Source organism: Natrix helvetica (assembly GCF_964273705.1).
Source record: "Natrix helvetica genome assembly, chromosome: 10".
Taxonomy (NCBI): Eukaryota; Metazoa; Chordata; class Lepidosauria; order Squamata; family Natricidae; genus Natrix; species Natrix helvetica.
This window is the reverse complement of record NC_138561.1, coordinates 1,969,154-1,997,067: the sequence shown is the minus strand read 5'-3', so window position 1 is coordinate 1,997,067 and position 27,914 is coordinate 1,969,154. Positions and strand designations below refer to the sequence as shown.

The following is a 27,914-nucleotide window of genomic DNA, read 5'->3' as shown; positions in this document are numbered from 1 at the left end:
GTGCTTAGAATGTTTTAGACTACAATAGAGCTGGAAGGGACTTTGGAGGTCTTCTAGTCCAACCCCCTGCTCAAGTAGCAGCTCCTATGCCATCTCAGACAAGTGACTGTCTAGTCTCTTCCTAAAAACCTCCATTAATGAAGCACCCTCAGCATCCGAAGGAAACGTCTGTTCCAGGATTGCTTAGCGGTCTCTGCAAAACAGACACGTAGCTACTTCCGGAGAACTGTTCTTTCCAATTGTGACAAGATTATCTGGCTTTAGTTTTTATGATTTCTCTTGTCTGGAGGCAGGTTGTTTCCAGTGTCTGTTTAATACATTTCCCATCTCACAAGAAGTTATTCTGGGCAGAATGCAAGAAAAAATGTAAAACAATTAACATGTCAAAAGCATATTAGAAAGGCAAAAAGCATAAAACACCTAAGAGGTTAGATCAGCAATAGAGAGGCTTGTGATCTCACCCCAGAGACGCAGTCTGTCCCACAAGGCCTGATGATGTAGCCATGTGATGAGGGGGCTTCCCAAAAATTAGTAGGGATAAACATTAACTTACTGGGATGTGTGTGTTGGGGGTGGGGGGATTTCCACAAGGCAGGCATCATGGACGAGAAGACTCACTTGCCTGGGCCCACCAAGAGTCATTCCCTGACAAGCTGCATTCCTCATGCTGCATCAGATGGGACAAGCAGAGGTAACCAGGTTGAAGCAGATCCTAAAATAACCCAGACCTTTGCTAATGAACCTGCAACTAGAGAAGCCTGAAGAACATCTGCGGGCTACAGCAGACTTCCCTCCCTTATTGAAGAGAAATAACAAGTGACAGGCCACCTGTATGTGTTCTACTTTGAGAAGAGATCAGTCTCTTCGACTGCTACCTACCCCATCTCAGGTACACTAACTAGCTAATTTTCCTACACCAACCTCCCTCCCCCTGGGCCCTCCACCTCTGGTGATCTCAGAAAAAGATGCGTGAGGTCTATTTCATAGACTAAAAGATGAAAAGCACCAGGCCCAGACAGAGGGACTCCTTGCTTGAAGACGTGCTGAACAAGGCCCCCTCTCCCTTCATACTGTTTTGTTTAAAATAAATTACTGGACACGGGTTATGTCCTTTCTTGCTTCAAACACTCTACCAGTTAAAGACTCACCTATTTCAATCAGCTGGCCTGGCACTTTCTTAGTTTTACCTCCCGGGGATTTATTCATTTTAATTGGGTTTGGGGTTTTAATAAGCTTTTAATGTATTATATTTATTATTCTATATATACAGTCTTACAACCTCCTTCACCTACGTATTTAATTATTTAACTGTTTTATGTATGTATTTTATAACGCATTTTAATGACTGTACACCGCCCCGAGTCCCTTTCGGGAGAGGGGGCGGTCTATAAATATGAATAATAAATAAATAAATAATAAAATACCATCCCCCATCACGGAGCTGAATGATTACAGGCCAATTGCTCCGACATCTGTGGTTATGAAAACCTTTGAGAGGTTGGTGCTAAGGATGCTGTGGATTTGACTTGGCACTACATCTCGAATTGCCTGAAAACCTATGCCCAAGTGCTTTTTGGGGACTCTGCCTCAGTAGTCAATACCATCATTCCAGAAATTCTTCACTCTGAACCGATTCAACTCGCAGTGCCTGTCCATACAGCAACCCCAAAATAAAGACTCCAACAGACAGGACTGCAAAAAACAACCCCCCCCCCAACTGCAACCACCCTGCCTTCCTTAGAACTGTATGTTGTGCAGGTCAAAAAGAGAGCTAAGAAGAGATCTGTGCATCCCACACATGGAACTGCTTCAGCTTCTTCCCTTGGGATGGTGCTTTAGGGGCATTGCATGCCAAACAACTAGACACAGGGGCAGCTTTTTTCCCTTGTGCCATCTCTCTGCTGAACCCCTAATTCTTACAGTGCTGTCTAATGTCTATGTATATATATTTACTCATCTAGTCTGGCTGTAGTATTGTTCTTTATCCTTCTTATCTTCTTTAGTCTCGCCTTTTGTTGTTGATGATGATGATTCCATTGTTTTGTATGTACACTGAGTCGTTCTGTACTGGAGATAAATTCCTTGTGTCATATCCACCAGCTTCTGCCATCAATTGGGGAGGAAAGGGAGGGACAAATGGGCAATAAAGCTGTATACCTTTATGATGGGAAATTGACAGCTGAGAAAGAACAGCATGCTGTCTTTGGAATCCAGTTCCTGTTGGCGCACTGGCAACTTCAAGGCCGTTTACCCTGAGAGTGGAATTTCATGAGCACAAACACCTCAGTGTTTCCCAAAACATCTCGGTGGTGCCAGATTGGCTACCCACGGACACATTATTGGGGGGGCGGGACGGTTAAGTTGTTCTGGGACAGGTTTGACATTAAGTGGAATCTGCGATTGTTGTCAACCCAGAGAGGACACCACCTCCACTGTGAGGACCATGTCTGCTATGTCTGCTCAAGGGAAGCAACCAGGAGATTGAATGCTGGAGGGAGGCTTCATTCCAGTCTGGACTGGATCTCTCCGACTGGACAAAAGCTGTGGAGAGCTGTGGCGATCCACCAAGACCTAGTTTATTTACTAGTTTATTAGTGCAGTGGTTTGAATGCAGTACTGCAGGCTAATTCTGCCAACTGTCAGGAGTTTGATTCTCATCGGCTCAAGGTTGACTCAGCCTTCCATCCTTCCGAGGTTGGTAAAATGAGGACCAAGATTGTTGGGAGCAATATTATGGTGACATTTTAAACCACTTAGTACTCCATAGTGCTTTACAGCCCTCTCTAACTGTAAGGACTATTGTTCTTATCTGTATTTCTGTGGGGTGTATGTGGGTCAGTGGTGGGTTGCAGGTGGTATTCCCCACTACAGGTGTACCAGAGCCTTCCCGGAGCACTGGATATCGTTCTGGTACGGAGCTCCGGAGGGCCCACCTGAGCTCTTCACCGGTCTTTTAAGTCTTCGGTGCTTCTGTGCAGGGCATGTACAGCGCCTGCACGACGCTCTGCTGAGCAGCTGGAGCATTGCGGAGGCGCTAAGATGCATGCGCATGCTGCGTGCATCCATATGGACGCCACCGGGCCCATTCCAACTGTACAGGTTAGAACAGGATCTGGAACCCACCCCTGATATGTGTGCGTGTCTGTGAGTGACAGAGAGAAGGGGTGGGTGGGAGCTCATTCTTTTTTGACCAAGTGGCTCTTTGGAAATTAAGAGAGAGATGAAATTTGATGCCCCCAACCTGGCCTGCAGACCATTAGACATTCTTAACCTTTCCTCAAAGGGCAGAACCAGAGAAGAGAACAAAGGTGAGGGGGCTCGGGGGGGGGGGCTACACTCCCTCAACATGCCACCTTTCCAAGAAACCTCTGAATATTTGTGGATTTGTGTTACAAACCTCACCTGACAGCAATTTTTCCCTTTGCGACGACTTCTGATGTCAAAATTGACTTAATAGGAGCCATTCATCAAAGAGGCGTTCCATAGGGAGACTATCACAGATCTCTGGACTGGGAATCTCAAGGTAGCATGAAGCCTTTTTTCTGAGGATGAAAAATCTAACTTTGCAGGGTCTCAGGATACAGAGGGGTACACAGACCACGATAATTTACAGTCCAAGTAAAGAAGAACAGAAAGAGAAATGTGGTGATTAATTCTGGTTTATTTCAGTGCATGTAAGGCTGGGTCTTCACAAGACAACATGGAAAAGTTTTAACCACCTTCTACAGGCTGCTCCCGCCTCCACAGCAGGACCAGGCACGGGGGGGGGCAGGGGGAGAGGCGGCGGCACTGACACAGAAGGGATGCGGTGCTCTACACATCACAGTTGCCATGAAACAGTCACTAGGTCAAGTTTCTAGGTTTTTTAAGGGTTCCTTTGCAAACACTGCTTCCCATACAACAAAGCTAACCATGAAGAACAATGAGGCCAGAACCCTTGAGAACTCTGGCCTGGGCTAACAAAGCAGCAGCTATAACAGTGATCTGGGCATCAGCCACACGGCCTGCTGTGTTCAGGCTCGGTTCTTCTTGATGAAGGCGATCAACCCATTAGTGGAGGCATCGTGGGAGGTGACGGGTGCATCAGTTGCCAGTTCAGGCTCAATTTTCTTGGCCAGTTGCTTTCCAAGCTCAACACTTAAGAAAGCAAAAGAGGAGGAAAATTCAGGCTCCAGAGTGAAAGCTTTAAAACAGGCACCAAACTCCTATTCTCACCATCCCCAATTGTTGCAAAATCCCCTTGTGATATAACAGGAGAGGATAGCTGGGCCTGATGTCAAAACCAGACTGAAACATGTTTTGTTGTGGGAATCCAACCACTCTTCCTTGCAATCCACAGTTTATGGCTTAGCACACTGTCACAAACGTTTACAGGACAAAAACCGTAAGTTCACAACTACACAAACATTAAATGGCAAAAAGTTACCCAACTAACTTCTCAAACGTTGAGAAGAGATTTGAATCTTTTCATTAGAAATTGACTGGGTCATTCAATCTGCTAACCTAAAGTGGGAGAAAATGAACCCAAAAGAGGCTTTATGGCCATTTGTGTTGCAGGGAAGGTGTCAATTCGCAAAGCCTTCCAGTTAGGGCATCGGTCAGAACCCTGACAGCAGACACATTGGATCTTCAGTAAAGACCCTGTGAAATGGGCCCAGATTCAATTCTTTTCCTCCAAACCAGGAAGCTTAAATTCATTTTGCCTTGTAAGGAACGCAGAACATGAATTGATTTGATTGCTCATTGCCCAGAATCACTTGTTTGAGATGGGCAGCCAAACAAATTGAGCTGACTAAGTAAGGAAACTCCCAGGAAAAGCAATGGATACAATCTTAGTGAGTGGAAACAAACAAACCTTAATAATTTGTATATGGTAGGACACTTACCCCCACTGGTCATAGCTATTAATATCCCACACAATTCCTTGAACAAAGATCTTGTGTTCATACATTGCTGGAAAAAAAGATTGTTTTTCAACGGGAGAAGTGTTAATAATAAGTCTTTTGAGACAATATATTTAAGTCAAGAAACAAAAATATGGAAGAGGAAAAACTTACCAATTAAGGATCCAAGAATGAATGGAGTAAGTTTAGTAAAGACAATGGAATTGGTTGGGCGGTTTCCTTCAAAGACCTTTCAAGAAAGAGACAGGGGTGAAGTTTCAATGATAAAACACTCTATAAACACAGAGTTCTCTGTTCCATCCCCAAAGTACCAGAAACTGCCCATTTTTCATATCTTGAAGTCAAGAAAGTTTAGGATTGGCTTCATAAACATAAACTGTCTTCCCCAATGTTACTACCTCCCCATACAGAGAAGCTCCTGGTTGCAACGCCTTTGGAACAGACTCTCACAATTCCTCATGTCCCTCTAAAGCAGTGTTTCTCAAATAGTGGGGCGCGCCCCCCAGGGGGGGCGCAAGGCTCCGTAAAGGGGGGCTCGTTCGACCTCGTTTGACTGTCAGGAGCGAAGCTGCCATGAGGTGACCACGCTCACGAGCACAACTTCTTCTCCGCCTTCCAAACTTCAAAACTCGGCTGCCGAGTCTTCCAGCAGTGGCTGCTCTAGGAGTGCGCTCTATGGTTGTGGGCTGGCTGCTGGACAGAGAGTCTTTTGGATATAGAGTCTTCCAGACAGAGAGTCTTCCAGCAGCCAGCCCACAACCATAAAGCACCCTCCTAGAGCCACCGCTGCTGGAAGACTCTCTGCAGCCGAGTTTTGGAGTTTGGAAGCCAGAGAACTTTGTCCTTGAAAGTGGTAATGTCTTTCTATCAGAACATATGTAACTATTTGAACAAAACTGAAAGTTCATTCTTTTCCCTTTGTTTTATATCTACAATCCTAAGCCTATTCAAGTTCCACTTTTTAGGCCTTATCAAAACAGTGCTAAACTAACTACGCTTGGACACAAAGCTATAGTAATTCTGCAAAGAGCAATCATCTATAGTGGATAGAATCTTCTGAATATTTATTCAGAGAGATTTAATCTCTCTCTCTCTCTCTTTTCTGCTACAGTTAATAAAGCTATTCTTTGTTGTAAATTGATCCACATTTATTTCTTTTTTTAATTCTCTTATACGTTAATAAGGATACAGTGTTATGCAGAGGTGTACTTATAACAATTTTATAGACAAATGATACTATTTACAGTCGCGCGGGGGGCGCGAAATGTTTTCTTCTTCCTAGGGGGGGCATGACAGAAAATAATTGAGAAGCACTGCTCTAAAGCAAGCTCAAGCTTGACGTAGCTCACCAATCTCAGGCTCCGCCCTCTATCCAGGTGGGTTAAAAGGCTCATCCTCTGAAAGCTCCTAATTAACAGCAGCAGGCTAAATCAGCCTATGGTGTCTAGGGCACAAGTCTTGATCCCTTCCCCTTTGAGAGGACCATCCGATCCACCATTCGTTGAGCAAACGGAAGGAAGGCACGGAAAGTGGGCTCCCACTGAGATCTGGAGGAAACCTGGATTCCAAGTACCTTATGTGGAAGCAGCTTCTCCAGAGTCTCTCCACTCAATCCAGCAGCCTGTAACTCCTGGCGGGCCTCCTCTGTCGTCTTCCCTTTCATTAATGCCTCTGTTTGAGCGAGAAAGTTGGCCAGAAGAATCTACCAGGGGAAAAGCCAGAGGTTAGAATGGCAAGTTGGGCACCTGGCCTACTGGGCAGCTGGCTGGGACAAACAACTTCTCTGTCAACTCTGCAGAATTCAGAGGTTCTGCTGAAGAGCAGCTACCAGGCCTGTAGGATCACCAGCTAAACAGGGAGGTGAAAAGATGCCCGCCGCGCATTCCAGGGCAACGAGGCAAATGCCAAAAGGCCAAACCTAAATCTGCCCTAAGTCCAGCCTGAGGAAATTAGGAAAGTGTCCAATTTGTATGCAACTCCCTGCACTCAGCTGTCTTGTACTTTTCCCTGAAAACAGGAGAAATGGACTCACTAGAAAAGAGGGAGACATCTAAATATGGCAGAAGTACAGAGATGTGTGTCTTTTCTTTTGGTGTGACTTTGGGGCAGAGGGCACATTTTCACATGGGATATTTGGGCTTTATGGTTTCTCAGCTTTGCTAGTTAAAGAAACATCTTTCTCCGGCTAAAATTCCAGAATGCCAGGATAGACGGAGGGGGACCTGACACAGGTTGAGGTGCCTTCCTGAACTCTGCTGGGTCACAACAGGGTGTTTACAACTGCACGGATCCACACCCTGCCTTGGGTTTTGCCTTTCCAGCAGCCAGACTCTCTTTCAAATTCTGCAACTTGAAATGGGTCCACAAATAAGTCATGACTGAAATAGACAAATTACGGCAGTCGATTGTTGCTGAAGGTGTGTAGATTGTACACCTTACAATGGCAGCAACATTGTATTGAGAAATATTATAATTTCTCAAAACAACAGAGAAAACGCAGGGTCAACACAATATTTTATTATTTTATTATTTTCAATATTTCTAGACCGCCCCCTCTCCCCAAAGGAACTTGGGGCGGAGTGGGGGAAGTCATCCCTGTATAAAAGAAGGAGTCTCATGAAATTATTGGAGGCAGGAAGGTTGCTTGTATAAAAGGCGATGGACTCTGGACAACGATTAGCACAAGGAGGTTAGTTGGGAAGTTAAGGAAAAGGAAAAGTGGGCTTACCTTGTGATGCAGGCCATTTCTGATTGGATTCTGGGTCTGGGCTGGAATCAGAAAGTCACAAGGGATCATGCGAGTACCTGCAAAAAGAGGAAAAAGCCATTTTATAATAGCAGGGATACGGAACTCCTGCTGGGCTACAGGTCATCTTATCCCATCTCTGGTCACCGTCATGCAATCTGCTGGTGAGGCCAGCTGGAGCTCAACAAGATCTGGAGGGCCAGAGTTCTGATCCTATCACGATTGCTGTACAGAGAACATCACACAACTAGATTGGCCATCAAGAACTTTGCGGACAAGTTCTATGCAGTTAAACCATACAGCTTTGTATTCTAAACGTTAGCCTACACTCACTCAACTCTCCCACAAACTAACTTGATGGAAGGTACAGCCATTTGACCCTGAGGAACTCCCATCGAAGTGAATGCTTTCCTACAGCGGCTCCAGACAGATTGGACTCCGACCTTCTTTGATTGGCTAAGATGGCTTTAAAAACCCACCCCTTCTCTATACCTTGGTGAATCAGCTGATAGAAGGCATGCTGTCCATTGGTTCCAGGTTCGCCCCACACGATTGGTCCAGTATTATAGTTCACACGGGTGCCTTTCCTTGTGATGTACTTCCCATTCGATTCCATATCCCCCTAATCAAGAACAGCAGAAGGCCCTCAGGCTCACTCAGGCCTTTGAAAGGACAGGAGAGCGTGGACAAGGCCAAATTTTGGGGCCAGAGATGACGCAAGGCCACGGGAAGCACATGCACCCCATTCATGCATGCGACAACGAGACTGCCCCCCCCCAAAGGCTCAAAGTGGCTCAGGACCACCCTCAAAGAAGCATGGCCCTCACCCCCCCCTCCCCACCTGGGAACCCCTTCTGCTAGAGAACACAAAGGAGTCCCCTCACCTGCTGAAAGTAAGCAGCAAAGCGGTGCATGTACTGGTCATAGGGCAGCAGTGCATGGGTCTCTGTGCCGTAACAGTTGATGTACCAGACCCCCAACATCGCCAGCAGCACGGGGACATTCTTCTCCAGGGGAGCTGAGCGGAAGTGGTTGTCCTTTTGGGCGAGGAGCATAAAAACAAAACTGGATTAAGAGGACAAGCTGGGCCCCTAGAAGGCCCAGGGCAACTCTGATGGAATACAGAGGTTTTAGGGCCTCCCAATTCAGATCAACTGCTAGGAGAAACATTGGGTTTTTTTTTTTTAAAGCTGAGGCTATTTTAACCAGGGGGAATTCTAACCTGGGCCCAATAGCTCAGAATCCTGTCCGTGGGCAGCAATTTGCTTGTTACCCTTTGGGAGTGTAACTCGAGGGCCACATATAACCCACAGGCACCTATTTCCCCCAACTCCAGATCAGAAGATTCAGGGACTTACCATCCAATGGGCTCCTGCAAGCAGTTTCTCAAAATTGTCAAAACCTAAATAAAATTGTTGTATTATTATGTATATATCATTTCAAGAACGCAGGCCTTAAAAGTCCAAGGCCAAATCCTATGTGCTGCTGCCCAAATAATTGCCCTCAAGGAGTTTTGAAGTAAATGCTCATGTGGCTAAAAGACCCCCCCTCTGCCTGATCAGAAGACTCTTGGTCCCCCCCCTCCAGACCATCTGCCTCACCAGGCAGGAACCTCCTACAGGGACCTGGAAGGTGCAAATCACAGGAGTTTGTTTTTTCCCCCAGCTGTTTCTCCTAAATTGGTGCTTCACCTGGCATTGCAATATCAAGGAACCTGGCTTTTTTCTTTTCCACAAGCGTCTTGTGGGCTGGATGGCTGTCTCTTTCGATCCAAAAGTCCCACATGACCTTGAATTGCTCATTTTCAAGAACTTTGTGAATTTGGTGTTCCCAGTCATTTTCGCTGCATTTGAACTCCAACTTCTTCCAATGTATGAAAGTCAAGGTATTGTCTCACTGGGAGATTATTGCTATTGCCATTATTATGGTTAATCTTCAATTGGATTCACAGTCTGGGACTGGTAAAAATTTCACAGTCCAAGTCCTACCCAAGGACCTAAGAGCTCTTAAAGGGAGCATCTGACTACATAGGCAGTTCCAAGGAAGTCAAAGTCAAAATATCCAGGTGTAATAAGTTCAAAATGTCCATGTACCTAGGCAACTCTTTGGGTATTGCTCCAATGACTCCTATTGCTATTGGCACCATTCATTTATTCTTCCACCTCCTCCTCATTACGGCTGCTTGGCATGTGCATTGAGCGCTTCTGTACAAGCAACAAATTTCTGGTGTTGCTAATCCCACTTGGCCAAATAAACAATTCAGGTAAGCACGGAAGGGCAAAAGATTGATGGAATACAACCATCTTCCAAGGTGTTTTAAAAGCATTTCTTTCCTCGGGAGATGCTGCCTTAAGAAAGACCCAATCAGTTATTCAGCTAAACTAGCTTTCATCACCCCCCATGGAAAAGTCAGTTCAGAGGGAAGCAGATACATACCAATATGCAGAGCAATGGAGAGGCCAATGGCCGACCACAGCGAGTAACGTCCACCGACCCACTGCGGAGGGAAAGGGTGGAAGGAGAAACAGAGGTTACATTTACCTGGGGCATTGGAGTGAAAATGGAAGCTTTTTTGGGGGGGTGGGCAAAGTCTAGAAGAGCCCTTTTCATCAGGCATGAAGAAGCACCCTGTGGGCACCTTTCCTGCTGCTGCCGCCGCCAGAGGAGAGCCAGCTCTGGTGACAGATAATTCTGCCAAGGGCTCATTCGAATCAGCACAAATGCTCCTCCAAATGACGAATGGCCAGATGGGGGAGAGGGGAGATGCTTTGCTGATGGGCTTTGCCAGGGCTTCGCTCTACCACTGATCAGCTGCAGCACCCAATTCCATTACACCCCTGGCAGAATACTTCTGAATCCCCAGTGAGGAGGGGGGAAGGGGGCATTTCTAGCACCCAAGTTCAGCCCGTCCTATACGTGAGAAGACGACAGTCAGGTGGGATACCTGATATGTTACTAAGATTAACAAGCAGGAAAATAAATACTGCAACTGACAAATATTCCCTGCCTTCCTCCAAAAGGCAGATTACTCAGAGCCAACCTCCGAGGGCCTTTGCACATGAGACGGTCATGGCGCCCAATTTAAATGATTAGCCCTACAATCAAGATTGCACTTCTGCCCACGTACCCCACAGCTTCCCAAAAACTTCATCGCCAAAGCCACTTTGCTGCAATCGCTTGGGAGATTCAGGGATCTCCAACAAGATGTGACCTTTAGTGGCCCAAGTGACAAGTTTTCACAGGCAAATGTCATGGCTTATAATAGCATCTTTGGATTGGCCTGAAAGCAATGAAAGCTCTTTTTACCCAGCAGCTGTTTAAGCCAAGATGAGGAGCAGGATGGGCCTGGCCACTGAGGAGCCCCTGGCAGGACAGCTGAGGAGCAGGAGGCTCCATGCTTCTGCAACTGCCCTGCCCTGGCAAATCCCATCTGCCCCTCTTGGCCCTTCTGCCCCACATCCACTACTGCTCCTGCAACGGAAGCCACAGCCCAGGAAAGGGGGGGGGGGGCTGGCAAAAGTCTGAGACCAAGTTCTTTGAGCGTTGCTGCCAGGGGACGGGATCCATTGGGGCGGAAGTGGATTTATATTCCAAAATGATAAGAAAAGATACGTGGGGTGGGAAGAAAAGCTTCCGCACAGCAGTATTTCAACTGAATCATGGTATTCCAGGACCTGTGTTGAATACAAGGATGCCACCGCATGGCCGTGGAGGGGGCATAACACCTTCTCCAAAAGATGCTGGTGGTGAGAGGGAAACACTGTCCGAGTAATGAAGGTGACCCTACACAGATTTTACTTACATCCCAGAACTCAAACATATTTGCAGTGTCAATTCCGAAGTCTTTGACTTTAGGCTGAAATACCAAGAGAAGAGAAAGCACATATGGAGGTTTGTAAGGATGGATTTCCCAGGCCCCCAAGGACAGGCATTCGCAGGTGAAGGCTCCCAGCAATACGTACTCACCCCATTGGTCGAGAGGGCAGCAAAGTGGTTGGCCACAGCAGAAGGCTTTAAGTAAACAAACCAAACCAATGAGAGCAACGTTACAAGTTTTTAAACATAAGTTTTATGAGAAATGTTTAAAACCAATAAAAGATGAACACGAAAAAATATAGAAAATTAAGAAAAGATAAAGTACAGTAAATAAGGAAAGGAAAAGAAACGTTTAAAGAAGCAATTTCTGATTTTTTTCTTACAGCAATTACAAACACATTGTAACTCCTCCCCCCCCATCAAGGCTCACTTTGTCAGTGAACCTATTCAGCCCTTTTCAATCAGCAAATCTAGAAGTCACTTCTTTTTCCTTCATTTTCAACAAAAAGTGCCAGCCCTTTTCCTGTCTTTTATAAGAAAGTATTGTTTCAACTTTGGTCAATCAGCTCAATTTTGTCTCTTCTGCTAATCCCATCATCCTCACAGTCCAAGCCTCCACGGAGGGACCTCTGCATTTTTTCATCTTTGTGCACATAAATAACAGCCTCCCTTCAATCATCATATATAAAACCAATTTTCCATGAGTCTTTTCTACTTGGTTCTCTGTGACACCCAATAGAAATAATTCTGGTTTCATTTCCATATTAATTTTGACAATTGATCTGCATCATTACCTATATTTTGAGCCAACATTTTTCAACATTACATCTTCTGAGGAGCAAAGGATCCCTCTGGAGCAGCCAGCAGCTGCTTCTGTGTTGTGAAATTTAAGTCATGCTTAAAGAAATTCCTCCAGAGAAGGCAAATCATAAGAAAAGCTGCTCTCCGTCTCAGTCTCGAGTCTCGGCAGCCCATGGGGGATGCTCACCATTGCACAGTGAAGGACATCTGCCCTCCAGAGATGCTTCATCCCCATGAAGGGAGCCTTCATTGTTGCTCTCAAAAGAAAGTATATAGCTACCCATAACACACATATATACATGCTATAAACCAGGGGTGTCCAAACTTGGCAACTTTAAGACTTGTGGACTTCAACTCCCAGAATTCCCCAGTCAGTTCTGCTCTGCTGGCTGGGGAATTCTGGGAGTTGAAGTCCACAAGTCTTAAAGTTGCCAAGTTTGGACACCCCTGCTATATACATACATATATACCTAAACCCATAGATGATAGATAGGGGATAGATGATAGACAGACAGACAGACAGACAAATCATTGTCCATTTTGAATACATAACGGAAAGAGGAGAGTTCACAAGGTTGATACTACCGTGTTTCCCGGAAAATAAGACAAGGTCTTATTTTCCTTTGACCCCCGAAATAAGAGCTTGCCTTATTTTCGGGGAGGCCTTATTATTTTTGAGGTGCAGGAGGCGGCAAGCGTGGTCACCTCATGGCTGCTGCTGTGTTGCAATATTTTCGGGGGAGGGCTTATTTTAGTGCATGCGCTCAAAAGCCCAATTGGGCTTATTATCCGGGGAGGTCTTATTTTCAGGGAAAGAGGGTATATGGAACACAACTGACTGAACCTAGATGCTCTGCTTTGGATAGGAGGGAGGCAACAGAGGTCCTAAGAAATTGATCGTTGAGCTAAATCAGATGAATTAGGAGGATTAACATGACATCTGTGGGGAAGTGCAATGCGTGCTCCACTCCCACATGTTGAAAGAACCCAAAGTTTCTAGGGAGCAGGAAGGCCCACTGCCAGCAGGCAGCCTGGCATGAAAGACTACAAACTGACTCAAGATGAAGGCAGGGGAGCAAAGGCCCTGAACAAGCGAGAGGACAGGCCTGGATGAGATACCCCCCAACTGTTCGGAGGCTCCCATAGATGGGTCCCTTGGCAATTTACAGACTGTTGTGGGAATCAGGAATTCTTCCCCCTTTTCCATTCAGAGGGAGTCCAGAAAGCTGGACACAGCCACAGCTTCCCAGCCAATTCAACTGCTGGGCCTTCCCAGCTGCCAGCATGCATTGTGTACTTTGGCATACAGCCAATTGGCGACCAGGAAGGCTGCAAACTCATTGCTGGAAAGTGTGTGTGTGTTTAGGCTGTTGTTGGGGAACATCAGGGACACCCCAATAATACTGCTCCTGTTCTGAATGCAATCTGGAAGCCACTTCCGTTATGCCTTCAGCTGGACAGTATCACGTAAGAGTCCTCCTGGGTCACTCTAGGCCAGGGGTGTCAAACTCTATTTCATTGAGGGTTGTGTTTGGGGTGGGCGTGGTTTGTGGACCAGATCTAAGTACCCCGCAGGTCAGATCTGGCTCCCGGACCTTCAGTTTGACACCGCTGCTCTAGGCTATATAGTTCCGTCCCAGAAACCCATTAATGGGTCCTCATTGAACCCTCTGCACTTAAAAATCGGGTCTTTTGTCCAGCCTGCTATCAGCTAACGAGCCCTGCCAAAGAGAGTTTGAGAGGATACAGATAGCAGAGAAGCTACTGGAGAATAGAAGGAATAACTTGAGAAGCCTATTTATAGACCGTCTCTGAAAAGGCCACCCTCCCTCTGGCCACAGTCCAAGGAGAAGCATCCAAGTCACCAAAGCATTCTCATGTTCTCTTGCCGCATCACAAGCCCCTCAATGCTGCAAGGCGTTTTAATAGAACAGCTTGGGTGAAACTGGGTCGGCAGACGCCCATTTCAGGAATGGGTGCTTCACCCCAAGCAAAATCCCCTTCAGTGCCAAGTTTAATCTGACCGGGACGAATAGTTGGCTCCCTCCTAAAGCAGAGCTGGGAGTCCATGGTTTGGATACAGCTTTAGCAATGGATGCCCCTCTCTTCTGCATCTGCACTCAAGGTGAAATCAGGAACTTTGGCTTGAGAAGCAAAGGAGGAGGGGCAATGTCATGCCTGCAGCCATCTTTTCTTTAGGGCCTTTAGCCTGCCACACTTTCCATTATTCTGCTATGCATTTTCTATTGTGGGGAAATGGGAGGGGGGATTGAAAAGGAGTCACATATTATGTAGCCAAAACAAAATTCTTTCTAGAAAGCCAAGGTCACCCTTTGTCTCTGCACCTGGCCAGAACTGGATGGGTGGAAGCTGCCAGCATGGCAGTGGAGGATTGGACCATGGGATGGACTTGTGGGTGTGGGGGCAAGATCTTGAACTTTCAACTGGGTGGTGGAAACCGGGAAGCTTTCAGATTCAGGTTTCCCCAGATGTGCCAACATGGCTCTCTTAATAAATTGGAACTTTGAGCAATACTTTGCCTCGGACTCTGATTTACTTTCGGGTGCTATTTATTTATTTATTTATTTATTTATTTATTTATTTATTTTTACCGTGCTTCTAGACCGCCCCCTCTCCCGAAAGGGACTCGGGGCGGTGTACAGTCCATATAAAGAATATATCAAAATACAATAAATAGAAGAATTAAATATGTACAGTTAAATAAGGAGGAGGTTAAAATAGAATTAAAAGAACTGTACAGAGCCAGTATATATAAATATAGTATATATTTGGAACCCTGACAGGCAGGTTGATTTGACTTTGAATGTAGACATTCAGGTAGGATGCCAAAGTACCAACAAACCCTTGAAAAATTCAAAAATTGTCCTTCTGAAGACTCAAAAAAGGCCTGTATATATCCACACACCTTTTATAGTAAGAACTGTTTGCATGACACCAGACAGAAGTTTTGCGGTGGTGGGTCCTATCTTGTTCCCAATCTTTAAATCATTCAAAGACAAAGCCAGGCAAATTATGGGATGCCCCCAGGTAAACTGAATACCCAGCAACAGTCAAGCGAGATCCCAACTTCTCACAGGCTGTAGAGCAATCAACAACCTTCTCAGGGCGCACAGCCCCTTTCTCAGCTCTAATCCTGCTGGCATTTGGAAGCAAGTTAAAACCATCTTTTGGCTCTTAGTTCTTCCTGGCACTTTTTTTTCGTTATTTCACTTTTCTCATTTTGTGTTATATCTTTTATTGCTTTGTTACCCACCCAGAAGACTGGGATGGGAAATGTTGGGGGGAAAAAACAAAGCCACCCATAGTCACTCTGGACAGCTAGATAGGTAGCACATAGATTATAAAATAAAATAATAAAATCAAATCGAATCAACCTTTACTTACATCTTTAGCAGCCTGAAGGAACCATTCTTTGGCACTTTCAGCATTCGTGATGGTTTCTTGAGTGGTAAAAGTCTAGGAACCAAGAGAGAAGAAGAGCGAAAGGCCAGGTTAGGTCATCTAGCAACTCAGTGCCTAGTCCAGCAAAGCCAGGGAGAAGGTCCCTTCAAATGGGCCCTCGGGCTTCTTGGGACAGAATCAGTTGTGCAGCAGTCACAGAGACCAAGGTTGACAATCTTGGTAACCTGACTGGTTGCAGAGGGGAGAATGGAGAACTGCTTAATTTTGAATCAGGTTAGCACTAGCATAATGAAGCACCTTTGTGAACAGGCCAAATAAGTTTCTTTTCAACTACTTCATTACCAAGGCCTCTAAGGAAGAGTACCCTGATTCTACAGAAAGACAGGCTAAATTCTGTGCTCACTCACTGATAGGATGATTGCATTTTTGGGTATTTCGTTTAGGTTCTGTCAGTCACAGAAACGACAAAAACAATAGAACTCCAAAACACTACAAATCAATGTCATTCTGACTCCTTAGCGATTCTGCTTCGACCTGCTTAAACAACATTTTGCATGTTTTTAGTTCTTTTGACTTAATTTGATACTTTAACTATTAATTGCAAACATACTTGTTTATTACTGGGAGAAGGAAACAATCCATTTGGAACTCTTCATGCAATTGGGGTAAAAGCCATTAGAGCCCCAAGACTTATTCCTGGAGAAATGTGTGTAGCCCCATCCTCTAACAGCTGCTCATTGGTAACAACTTGGAATCATTGATGGCTGCCTTCCCCCACCCATCCACCCACCCACCATTTAAGCAGGCAACTTGGCTATTGAGTTCCAGCCAATCTGCTTATTAGCCAAACTTGGCCTACATCTTCTCCTTGTTTAGCAACTGCAATTCCTTAAGCTCACTTTTTCTTCTGCAGCTGTGTCTGTGTCACTCTCATTCTGCCATGTTGTTGTTCATGCAGAAAATTGGTTGTAAGTGCAGGCACCAATCAGATTTTTTAAAAAAAAAAATACTGTTGAACTTGTGAATGAAGTAAGCCACTAAATGAGAAAGGAGTGTTTTTTTATGACATAATTATGCAGCTGATTAGGGACCAATTTTCTCTACGGGATCTGCTTATCCAAGCACTCACATGCAACCCTGGGGACTAATATTACCTCTTCTCCCAAAATAGGGTTTTTTTTTTAAAAAAAAGCAAACTTAAAAAATGCCACTCATACCTTTATATACCTATCTAGTTTTTCAACAATGACAAGATAGTTTTCCCAATGAAAATGTAAGGCCAAATATTTTAACCCATGGAGCCATCGTGGCAAAGTGCTTAGAATGCAGTGTTGCAGGCTGATTCTGCCCACTGCCAGGAGTTCGATCTCAAGGTTGACTCAGCCTTCTATCCTTCAGAGGTCGGGAAAATGAGAACTCAGATTGTAGGGGGCAATAGGTTGACTCTGTAAACCCCTCAGAGAGTGCTAGAAAGCACTGTGGAATGGTATAACTTTAAAAGTATAAACGTGTAAGTGCTATTGCTATTGAACCCAAATGTACACTGTGAAGTTCTCTTTATATATCAGCCTCCAAAACCTAATTATTTCCAAGAAGGGATTACAAGGAACATAGCAGTGCACAAATTACATTTTGCATCCATCACACTTCCCAAAATATTCGAGTGCCTATATCCAGAGTTTTGGTATCGTTTGAACCAAAGATGAAGCAAAGATAAACAAGATGCCTCATCCTCATAACCCTCAACAGAGGGACTTGGCTCTGGCTGGATGGCCCCAGACAATCTCAATCACCATATTATGCTCATCCCCAAAACAGCACTTGGTGTCAAAAGACCCCAAAAGATGTCCTTTTAATGACTGCTCCTTCAATGACTGAGCTGGCCACCCTGGAGAATAAAGCAGGAAGCAAGCCAGTTGCTAATCCCACCTTAGTCTTCGTATGGATGAAAAAATGAATGCTTAGGGCTCACCGACACTTTGAACCTTTTCCACCACATTAATGATCCGGAGCTGCTTCAGCAAGGCTCACCTTCCAGATTGCCAAGAAAGGCAGAGACCGCCCTCACCTCTCCTGATGAAAGAACGGGGGAAAGTCTCCTTCCCCAGAGCAGGACATACCTTGGAGGCAATGATGAAGAGCACTGTCTCGGGATTCAGCTCCGCCAGAGTTTTGGCCATGTGAGTGCCATCAATGTTGGACACAAACCAAACACGAGGGCCTCCCTTGGAGTAAGGCTTCAGCGCTTCGGTCACCATGAGGGGCCCCTGGATGAAGAAGACAAGCCTTGAACATTGCTATGCTCCAGAAGTCACCAGTCCTGCATAGGCAGGTGCTGCAGAGACTCACTCACTCACCAAATCAGAACCACCAATGCCAATGTTGACCACGTCCGTGATGGCTTTTCCAGTGTAGCCCTTCCAGTCTCCGCTACGGACTTTCTGTAAGAAAGAAGAGAACAGCCCGTTCAGAAATTATGTTTGCCTCTGGGGCACAGGGGGGGGGCCATCAGGTTCTAAAACTTTGCTTTAAAACCCTGCTGAGCCTTTTGAATGAATGCCTTACTATTCTGAGACTGGGGAAGTCCAATCTGCTCATTTGAGTAAACCTGCAAGATCGTTTTTACAATTCTATGGTCCCAATTTTACTCCAAATCTTCAATCTGCGATTTAGCCTGTTTTCTTATTCTGCTTTTTTATGCTAGAAATTTTCTGTGTTTGATGCTTCTCTCTGTGTGGCGCCTTTTTGCTGGGCTGCTGGGCCAAGCGGGGGTAGCTGTGGCCTCCTTCCCTGCCCCCCCTTGTGCTCAGGCCACACTGCAACACCCATCAACCTGTCCTGAGCCTCCAAGTCTGGAACTGGGGCTCCGTCTGCTTAACCAGCAATTCTCGCTTAACAATGGTGGCAGCTGGGATTGTGGTTGTTAAGCAGAATGCCCACATGGCACCTCAACCATTTTACCTAGTGACCAGTCCCAATTGTGTCTGTTAGTCAAGGTAATGCAGGTATAAGTTATAGCAGTATACCACCAGCATATGTAACAGAGATAGTCCTCGATTAATGACAGGAAATGCTTTATACCTGACAGAATTTCTTCATCTTCTCCAATACTTGGTTGACTTCCGGAACAACATCTTTGCCTTCGACGAGGATTGGAGTATTGGAGCGATTCCGGAGAGCGATGTGAAGCACAGCTCGGTTCTGCAGCAGGAAGTGAGGAGAGGAGAGTGAAAGCAAGTTCAGCCCCCCCCTTCCCCCCCTTCCCCTGCAACTACCCAAGAGAGACCTGCAGCACAAATGCCACCCTGCTGGGCATTCACCCAGAATAGCTGTTGATCTAAAAACCAGCGTAAGCCAAGACTATTCCCTCTTCCTGTCACCTCACCATTCCCACAATCCCCATAGGAAAGACCGGGGGTCTCTTTGGCCTGCTTCCTCCTGCAGCCTTTCTTCATTCTTGACCTGTGACCTCCCCAGAGAGGCTGCTTGCCTGTTTTCCCTAAAGGCAGGCTCCACACTTTGTTTAAAAAATATAAATGTAATGTAACTCAAAATTGCTGACAGCAAAGCCAGTCACAGCTTTCTGCGATGCCAAGGGCTGAGGGAGCTGAGGCTGCACAGGATCATAGCGGCCAGAGAGAACTTTGGCCTGTTGCAGTGACGGGGGCCTGAGCGAGCCCCCGTCCCTTGATGCTCTCTCAAGATCACGCTGAAGTAACCTGGCATTGCACCAGGCATGATTGGTGCTGTGTCGGTGTCTGGAAATTGTGACAGCTGAAGGGCCAGGAGGGAATGCCAACCGCTAGACTTGGGTAGAATGTCTCCCGATAATCAGACAGTTGCAGCCCCCTAAACTAGCTTGGAGAACAATGGCTGCATGAAGGTTGATAGCTTCTCTCTGTAAAGTCTTAATAGGTTTTTCCAAACCAAACACAAACGTTTTAGAAAACATAATAAAAAGCATTTCACTAAGAGATCAGTAGGCAGCTTGTGGTCAGCCAGCAATTTTTATTTTCACCAGCAATTATCTGAACTGAACAGGGCTAGCGTATCCCATCACCTGCACATTCTGGCCCACAAATCCGGAGGCTTCCCATTGGAAGAAGTCTAGGTTACTGGAGAGTCTTCACAAAGTATTTAGACATTGGTTTTGCTGCTCTTGTGCAGCTATTACACAACCAAGTAACGAACGTAAGCTGAGGGTTATAGAAGAGGAACTCCAGTGGATTCCTCTGCCACCACTGAGGAACTTGCTTTGCTCATGTAATTCCTCTAAGAAGTATTTTAAGCTGCCCTCCGCCCTCCCAAAGAGCATCGGGTCATTTGGCTCTGCAGAAGCAAAGGGTTTCGTAACAAGTCTTTCCACGGGCATATTTCCACAACTTCTAACTATCAAAATGACACAATTTTGCTCAGATGACAGATGACACCAGTCGGCAGATTTTATGTATTTCATATACAATAATACAATAGTAGAGTTGGAAGGGACCTTGGAGGTCTTCTAGTCCAACCCACTGCCTAGGCAGGAAATCCTATACCGTTTCAGACAAATAGCGATCCAACATCTTCTTAAAGACTTCCAATGTTGGGGTTTTCACAACTTCTGGAGGCAAGCTGTTCCACTGATTAATTGTTCTGTCAGGAAGTTTCTCCTCAGAAGTTCTAAGTTGCTTCTCTCCTTGATTAGTTTCCACCCATTGCTTCTTGTTCTACCCTCAGGTGCCTTGGAGAATAGTTTGTCTCCCTCTTCTTTGTGGCAACCCCTGAGATATATGTAATTAATAAGCTGCCCAGTCAGCTTGTAAGGGAGATGGGTGGCATAGGAATTTAATAAATAAAAATAAAATAAATAAGTATAAAAATAGTTGTATCCTCATAATGTGTGTGTGTGTGTAATAAACCTATTTACTCTTAATCTCAAGCCTCCAAAACCAGAGCATAAATGTTATTTCCTCTGCTGATCTGACCACTGCATTATTTGTGGTCTCTGCATTGGGACAAAAATGCCCCAGGGAGGTTGTGCTTCTTGACCTGATGCCTTCTCCTCCTCCTCCTCCTTCCAAACTGGAGTGGGAGAAAAAGGAGGAAGTATTATACCACCTGAATGTCATGGGGAGGCATGTCTCCACACCCAGATTTTAGAGGCTCACGGGATGTGCAAAACAAGGCGGGGGAGGCAGGAGAGGCGGCTTCTGCATTCTTTCCGTCTCCCCTACCTCCAGCAGGGACAGCAGGCTGCAGTTTCCCTTGGATAGCCAAGTACCACACTGTCCCTGGGCCTGCCGTATGCATGCGCTGCTTCTCCTCTGGACCAGAAGGGGCCTGGGACAGAGCAACTGCCAGCAGCCAGGGCAGGGCGTTTTCTCTGTATGGCTGCTGGATGCCTCTGGCCTATTTCCAAACACCTCCTTGCTTTTGCAGCTCTCCCCCTTCCACAAATTTGGCCTTATGCTCTTCAGTTTGAGGAGAGTTATCTTCCATTTTTTTCCCACACCTTTGTATTTATATCTTGGTCCTTGGGATAAAAATACCCAGTGATGCTAGACACCAGTTTCCTCCCCCCTCCCCCACCCCAAGGAGATCACGTTTCATAGATAAGCCCCCAGCCCTGGGCCAGACTGGCCTCCCACGTTATTTTTCTGTACTACTTAAGAACCCAACATTGTTCTAATCCAGTTGCTTACAGCTATTAATCCTTTAAAAGAGTTGAAATCCGCTAATTGGATGGGCTGATAAAGGCAACCAAATTATGGCACACCTTTCTATCCCGATGCCTAAAGGCTGCTATTTCACAAGCACGAAGAACCTTCAGATCCCGGTATAAGAACAGCCCTTACCTCAGTGAAGTTGATTTTTTCTCCAGTGAACATTTGCTCTCTAGCTTTCTCAACACCTCTCGATTTGGCCTGAAAGTTAAAGGAACCGTTTAATGTAGGAAATAAAAGGCTTTCCAAATCCTCCATAGATGGTCCATCTTCCATACATAGACAACTATCTCCAGGTAGCTGAGCTGACCTTTTGTCTGGCAGCTCAAGGGAGCCCTATGTAGCTATTCTCTTTCTCATTGGCTCCCATAACAACAACCCTTCCAGGTGGGCTAGGCTGAAAAACTGGCACAAAGTCAGCCCGTGCATTTTCCACAGTGGAATGTGGGCTGGAACCTGAGTATGCCAGGTGCAGGTCCAACCCATCCCCATTGCTGGTCATCAGGGAGTCTGGTGCATTAATGGCAGAGTTCTTTTCTGCTTCTTCATTTTCTTTCAATTAGAACTGGGCATATCACAGACTCCTAGTTGAAAAGAGGGCACTGAATTCACCCCTTTCTCATGGCAGAAATCCAAATTCCCTGACAGAGAACCACTCCTTGTGGTCCATGTCTAGGAAAGGGGAAAGTAAAATATCTCTTAGGAAAGTCAGGTCAAAAGCCCCCACCCCACCCAAAAAATACCTCCTATCGTCAGGGTTAGTGGAGACAAGTGGCAGATGGAAGGGTTTATATAAAGAGGAGCACCTAAAGCCCAACCTGCCAGAGCCTAGAAATATGTAAACACTTCCCTCTATCAATTCATCAATGTTTGTATCTGGAGGAGTTTCGTTTTAGATAATTTATAAGATGAGCTGGCTGTTGTGGGGATTTTTGTTTGCTTATGGTTCATTGTAAAAAGCACATGCAATGCAGATCATACATAAATGTGACCAAAAGTTATAAAACATTATTGAAGACGTAACGGATTAAATTACCAGTTCCACCAGCAGCTTCATAACTTCTTCTGTAACAAGATTCTTCGAATAGTCCACCAAGATGTCCCCATGCTCTGTCTTCAGGGTCACACTGCAAGAGAGCAAGCAACTCCATTGCATAAACGAATATCCTACCACTTGCCTTATCTGAGAAAGGAGGGTATGGAACGAAGGAAAATCCTAATAATCCGCTAATCCAAATAGGAGCCTAAGAAGAGGCAGCAGACAAACGATAGTAAACATTTTGCTGTTGTACAGATAATTTTTAAAAACAAGCCAGTTTTTCAGGGAATATCCACACGTCAGTCCATAGGGAAAGAAGAACCAACATTAGGAATGAACAGTTAACTCTTCAACAGTTCCTCTTCCCAAATCAAGAAATAAAGGCAGCCAGCAGCTGAGGTACCTCTAAAATATCCCCGAAGGGAAGGGTGAAGTCGTCATTCGAAATTTCCAAGGAAGGCTCTTACACTATGGCAGAGCAAGTGAAACACTGGGGCAAGACATTAAATAGAGCAAGCAGCTGGCTTTGAGGTCAGCTCAGGACAATACCGCCAATGAAGGCTACTTGCATAGGCTCTAATGCACCCATTGATTTGGAAGGGTAGGAGAGATGTGGGGTCCTTGGTGCCCTCTGAGACATTTCAATACCCAAAGTAGGTAACATCATCAGTGCAAACTGCATTCCTTGCTAGCACCAATGCTACCTACTTTAGGTAATGAAATGCCTGCAAGAAAACAAGCTCAGAGAGCACCAAGGTCCCCTCATTTCAATCCTGAGCTACACATATTCTCCATTCTAGGGCAGGTATGGTTTTCTATTGCAAGCAAAATAGAGTGGGACCTGAAATCAGAGAAATGATGAGGAATACAAAGGAGTCCCGGAGTTAACCAAATCCCAGAGGTTATTCCTCTCAGTCTCTAAAGGTTTACACCCACCACCACCACCACATACTTCCTTCTCATGCTCATTTTCCCATGTACCCTCCAAGAAACCGAGCGTTCAGAGAAAAATAAGCATGTCATGTATGCCACAGGCACACTGAAAAATCAGGAGCAACTTGTCTTTCTCCAAGCTCAAAAACTCTTCTGCTACTGAGGAATGTTTGCCTTCACTTGAGGAAAGATAAGGAAATGTGTCCATAGAGCATCAAACAGGAACAGAATTCACTGGGAATCCTGGGCCTTTGGTACCAAGGTGTGCCCCGCAAAGATACTGTCTCTGCACAGCTCCTGGTCATTCTCCTTCCAAGGTCTAGCTGGACTTGAAGCTGCTCCCTCCTATGCAGTTCAAAAATTTTGAAAATTAGTGTACAGTGTTGGCTGGAAACTTTTTTGTTAGGGTTTATGGATAAAATAGTGGAAAGACCGCATGGTGTTTTGTTGTTATGTAAGATAATAGAAACACAACTTTTATTTGCTCAGCTTTGGAAAGATCCTATGACATCTGCAAATGGTTAATAAAAACAGAACTGGCAACTGCTCTCATGATAAAAAAATAATCAATGAAGAAATTTATAATTGGAAGCCCTTTTTGTAGGAGATAAATCAAATTTTGACATAACGATCTGTTGATAGTTAAAAGTTAAAAGAGGGAAACAATTAATATTTTCCTTTCTCCTTTGGGGGGAAATGGACATTTTATTATAATCTTAAAAATTAAGAGTCAATTTTAAGCATCCTTTCTATCCTTGGAAGAAATCCTAAGTCATTCTTTTTATATTGGTGTTTTCTTTTTTAATACCTTTTTCACACTATATCTATTCTCTCTTTACTCTTATAGTTTCTATTGTTACGTAGTTTGTTGTTTTTTACACGTATATTTTGTAAAATGTAATAAAATTATTTGACAAGAAAATGTAGCTTGCTATGTTGAAAAGTTACTTTATAAGATATAAAATATAAAGATATAAAAAAGTGAGTAAAGAAAAATCGTGAGGAAAAGATGTTCTTTATTGTATCAAAAGTTCTAATGCATTTCCAAGGAGCCATCTTTCATTAGGAAACCAAATGAACTGGAGAGCTTGTAAAAAAGTGGGTACTCATTTCCTCCTAATTTTATTTTGTGGCTATTTCCATAAATAGATCAGTCAAAACAGATGACTGGGCCAAAGAAGGGGCATTTAAGAAAATGCTTTATTTATACCTCACCAAGACACTGACTGCACCTCTTACTCAAGGAGGGAAAACATTCCACAAAAACATTCAGTTCAACCATAAAAAATGTATTTCAAACTAGACATGAGAACATGAGAATCCAGATTTTCTGGATGGGCGGATATTTTCTGTGTTCCTTCAGGTTATGTTTCTGGCAAAAGTGGTTTGAAAGCGCTTTGTCCTTGCCTGCTTCTTCTGGCAGTTTTCAAGGTCACCCAGGTGGCTTTGGGCCAAGCAAAGAACCAGAATTCTAGGTTTGTAGCCTGGTGCCTTAACACCACACCCAACTGACCCTCTGGATAGGATAAGGCAGAAGAAATCTCTCAGCAGGCAGAAAACCAGAAAAAAGAGCTACTTCCTGATTCTCTTTAAAATTTTGAAAGCCATTTTGCAACTTAGGTAGAGGAAACTCTACCCAAAACGAGTTCAGTAAACAGGTGAACGTTTCAAGAGGAATGCAAGATCAAGAAGCAGTGAGCCATTTACTGCAAACTGACCACACAAAGAGGAAAGCAAAAGCGTTGCTTTGGGTGTTTATTTTGCTCTCCCAGATTCTCTATCATCAAAGGCTCAGAGCTGCTGGGAGTCCAAGGACAGAATCCATCAGGTTTCTACAGAGCAGCGGAGGAAGCAGCTTCACACATTCATGGAGGCCCAGATTCTCCCTTTGCACAATCCTCTGAACTGTGACAATCGGGACTGACACTAAGCGAGTTGAAGCCAAGGCAGCCGCGGGGTCTTCTCGGGGATGGTCCCGGTGGAGGCGCTGGCGCAGCTTCCACGGGGCTCTGCGGGCCCACCAAGGAACGACGGGCAGAGGCCCCCATCGCTCTCTGGGCCCGAATGGGGGCAAAGGACCCCCCCCCTCCCACGCCTGCCTGTTAGCAGCGGCCGAGCCCCAGCCACGCACAGAGGCCCCAGCGGGAGGAAGGGCCCGAGCAGAAGCGGCGGCCACGCAGGGCGCCCTTCCCGGGGTTCCCTCTGGAGAGGCCCCCGCAGCGTCTCTCCCCACTGCGGAGCAGAGCCGACCCTTCGCCCCCGAACCCCTCCGGCCCCTCTCCCTGGAAAGCCCCCCACCCACCTACCCAGGCCGCCCTTCCGAAGCCTTCTGCAGCGCCTGGGCTCAGCCCTCCGCGCCACGGGCCGCCCGCCCTCCCTCCAGCCCCGGGGGACTTTCCCCAAAGCTGCCCCGCTTTGCAGCCGCCACCGCGCCTGGGTCAGCCCGGGGAGGGGAAGGGGGGGAGGCCGGTGGGGGGGAAGGCCGGAGCGGCGGGGGGCGCCCACCTGAACTTGTGGAAGCGCTCGGGGTCGACTTCGAAGAGCTTCCGCAGCACCAGCTGCCCGGCGTGGGCCCGCTGCCATTCGGCCAGCCGCTGGAAGCAGGGATCGGCGGAGAGCGCCATGCTGCGTCGGGGAGCGGAGGAGGAGGAGGGGGAAGTGAAGGGGCGCGCGGGCGCTTTTGGCCGGAGTCTAAGCTCCGCCCCCTCTCTTGCCACGCCCCTCGCCCCGCCTCTCCGGGGACGCTGCTGCTGCTGCTGCTGCTGCTGCTAATACACGAAGAGGAGGAAGGAGGAGGAAAAGGAGCGCGGGCGCTTTTGGCTGAGGCTCCGCCCCCGATTCGCCACGCCCCTCCCGGGACGCTGCTGCTGCTCTAATGCGCGAGGAGGAGGAGGAGGAGGGAGCCGCCCCGCCCCGCCCCCAGCAGCGGCTTTCGAGGATCACGTGAGGCCTCTGGGCCAATCCGGATCGCCCTCTCGTCGGAACGGACGCTCCTGGCTCGGCTTCGCGTGTCGTGTGGATCCCCGTGGCGGTTTGCTCGATTAAAGCTCCATGCAGGGGTGTCCAAACTTGGGAACTTTAAGATGCGTGGCTGGCTGGGGAATTCTGGGAGTTGAAGTCCACAAGTCTTAAAGTTCCCAAGTTTGGGCAGCCCTGGCTTAATGGGAAGAAGAGCTGGCGAGTTTCCGTTCCGCCTGAGGGAAAGAGTGCGGATTGTCCTGCCAGGAGAGCCGCTGGCCTGGGAGGGAAAGACGCCGCCTGTGTCTCTAATCCCCAAACGGGGCTGGAGCCCGAGATTGGAATGGAGGAAGGCCTCTGCCAGGCTGGGAACCGGCCTTGGCCGCAATTGGCTGCCATAACAGTCGGTGTAAGGAAGAAACATCCCAGCTCCAAGCCGGGAATGAGATGGAGGCTGATGGGAAAGAAGCAGAAGCACCAGCAGTCTCTGGTTCTGGCCCAGCTGGGCAAATGGCTGAATGAATGGATGGATCTTTATAGTTTCTGTAACCTGGCAGTTTGGGATGTGTGCAACATGGGCTTTGTGTTCTGAGAGGGTGTTGGGTAGTTCTTACTGTGGTTGACGGCTATGACCTGTGTTAGATGTTTGGGTGAGGGGCTGCTTGCTCTATTCTGATCACTCTGCTTTTTTTAGCAGTTAAACTTTGCCCTAAGGGGTTTCAAAATATCCTGTCTTGAATGGACTTCTGCCGGCAGTATTTGCTTTGCTTATGAATGGAGCCATCTAGACAGTTGGCTTCCTCATTCAATAAGCTTGTTTGGCATCTGCAGTTAGGTTCTTCTTACAATGTTTTCTTTAGGTGTCTGGATGGATTGTGGAATGGTCTTCAGGCAGTTTTTTTTATTAGTGAATTGGTCTTTTGGCTTTTCTGAGGCTTTTCCTTACGGCTAATATTTTATTTGGGATAGGAGGTTTGATTTATTCTTACAGTAGTTACCGTACTCTAGAGACAACCCCTAGGAACTAGGACCAAAAAAGGTAATTTGTATATAAGGGCAGGGGGTGGTAGAATTAGAGTAGTGGGAGATGTAATCAGGAGCAGAGATAATGTATTCACTTTAGACCCTTTGGATAGGTTGAGACGGCCTGGGCACTCAGCCAGTGAGGAAAAGGTGGGAGGTAATTTGGGGAATACACCCTGTTTCCCTGAAAATAAGACTTCCCTGGATAATAAGCCCAATCAGGCTTTTGAGCGCATGCACTAAAATAAGGCCTCCCCCAAAAGTAAGCCCTTCCTGAAAATATTGCAACAAAGCAATCATGAGGTGATCACACTCGCCGCCTCCTGTACCTCAAAAATAATAAGACCTCCCTAAGGCTAAGCACTTATTTCGGGGTCAAATTAGGATAGGAGGCAATAAGGAATATAAGGGAAACCTATTGATGATTTAAGGTGCATCCACTGTACCAGTTTGTGTGCGTGCATGCGTGGGGCACCCTCTTTGCAAAGTAGTAAATAAAATGACCATTGTTTTCTCTTGAGAGTTTTGGCTGGTGTTTGTTTACTTCAAAACTAGACAATGAAGCC

The 27,914-nt window shown here is 46.1% G+C and overlaps 1 protein-coding gene across 1 annotated transcript; it reads right to left on the bottom strand.

Moving 5' to 3' along the window:
• Window positions 1–3,641: 3,641 nt before the first annotated feature.
• GPI (glucose-6-phosphate isomerase) lies at window positions 3,642–26,032 on the bottom strand. Its single transcript, XM_081963643.1, has 18 exons — window positions 25,873–26,032; window positions 22,432–22,522; window positions 21,528–21,596; window positions 18,772–18,891; window positions 18,048–18,131; window positions 17,811–17,957; window positions 15,673–15,744; window positions 11,617–11,661; window positions 11,453–11,506; window positions 10,087–10,147; window positions 9,009–9,052; window positions 8,535–8,687; window positions 8,143–8,272; window positions 7,633–7,709; window positions 6,478–6,606; window positions 5,058–5,133; window positions 4,887–4,953; window positions 3,642–4,137 (listed from the first exon to the last, which is right to left on the bottom strand). The coding sequence occupies exons 1-18, from the start codon at window positions 25,989–25,991 to the stop codon at window positions 4,014–4,016; spliced, it is 1,662 nt and encodes a 553-aa protein (XP_081819769.1). The 5' UTR covers window positions 25,992–26,032; the 3' UTR covers window positions 3,642–4,013.
• Window positions 26,033–27,914: the final 1,882 nt, after the last annotated feature.

What these genes read in the sequence shown, in the direction of transcription:
- GPI (XM_081963643.1), bottom strand. Translation starts at nt 25,991, where the DNA reads ATGGCGCTCTCCGCCGATCCCTGCTTCCAGCGGCTGGCCGAATGGCAG. An exon ending in TTGCAGGAGCCCATTGGATG is followed by an intron (nt 8,688 to 9,008) that starts GTAAGTCCCTGA and finishes CTCGCCCAAAAG; the next exon opens with GACAACCACTTCCGCTCAGC. An exon ending in GAAATGGCCTGCATCACAAG is followed by an intron (nt 6,607 to 7,632) that starts GTAAGCCCACTT and finishes TTCCCCTGGTAG; the next exon opens with ATTCTTCTGGCCAACTTTCT.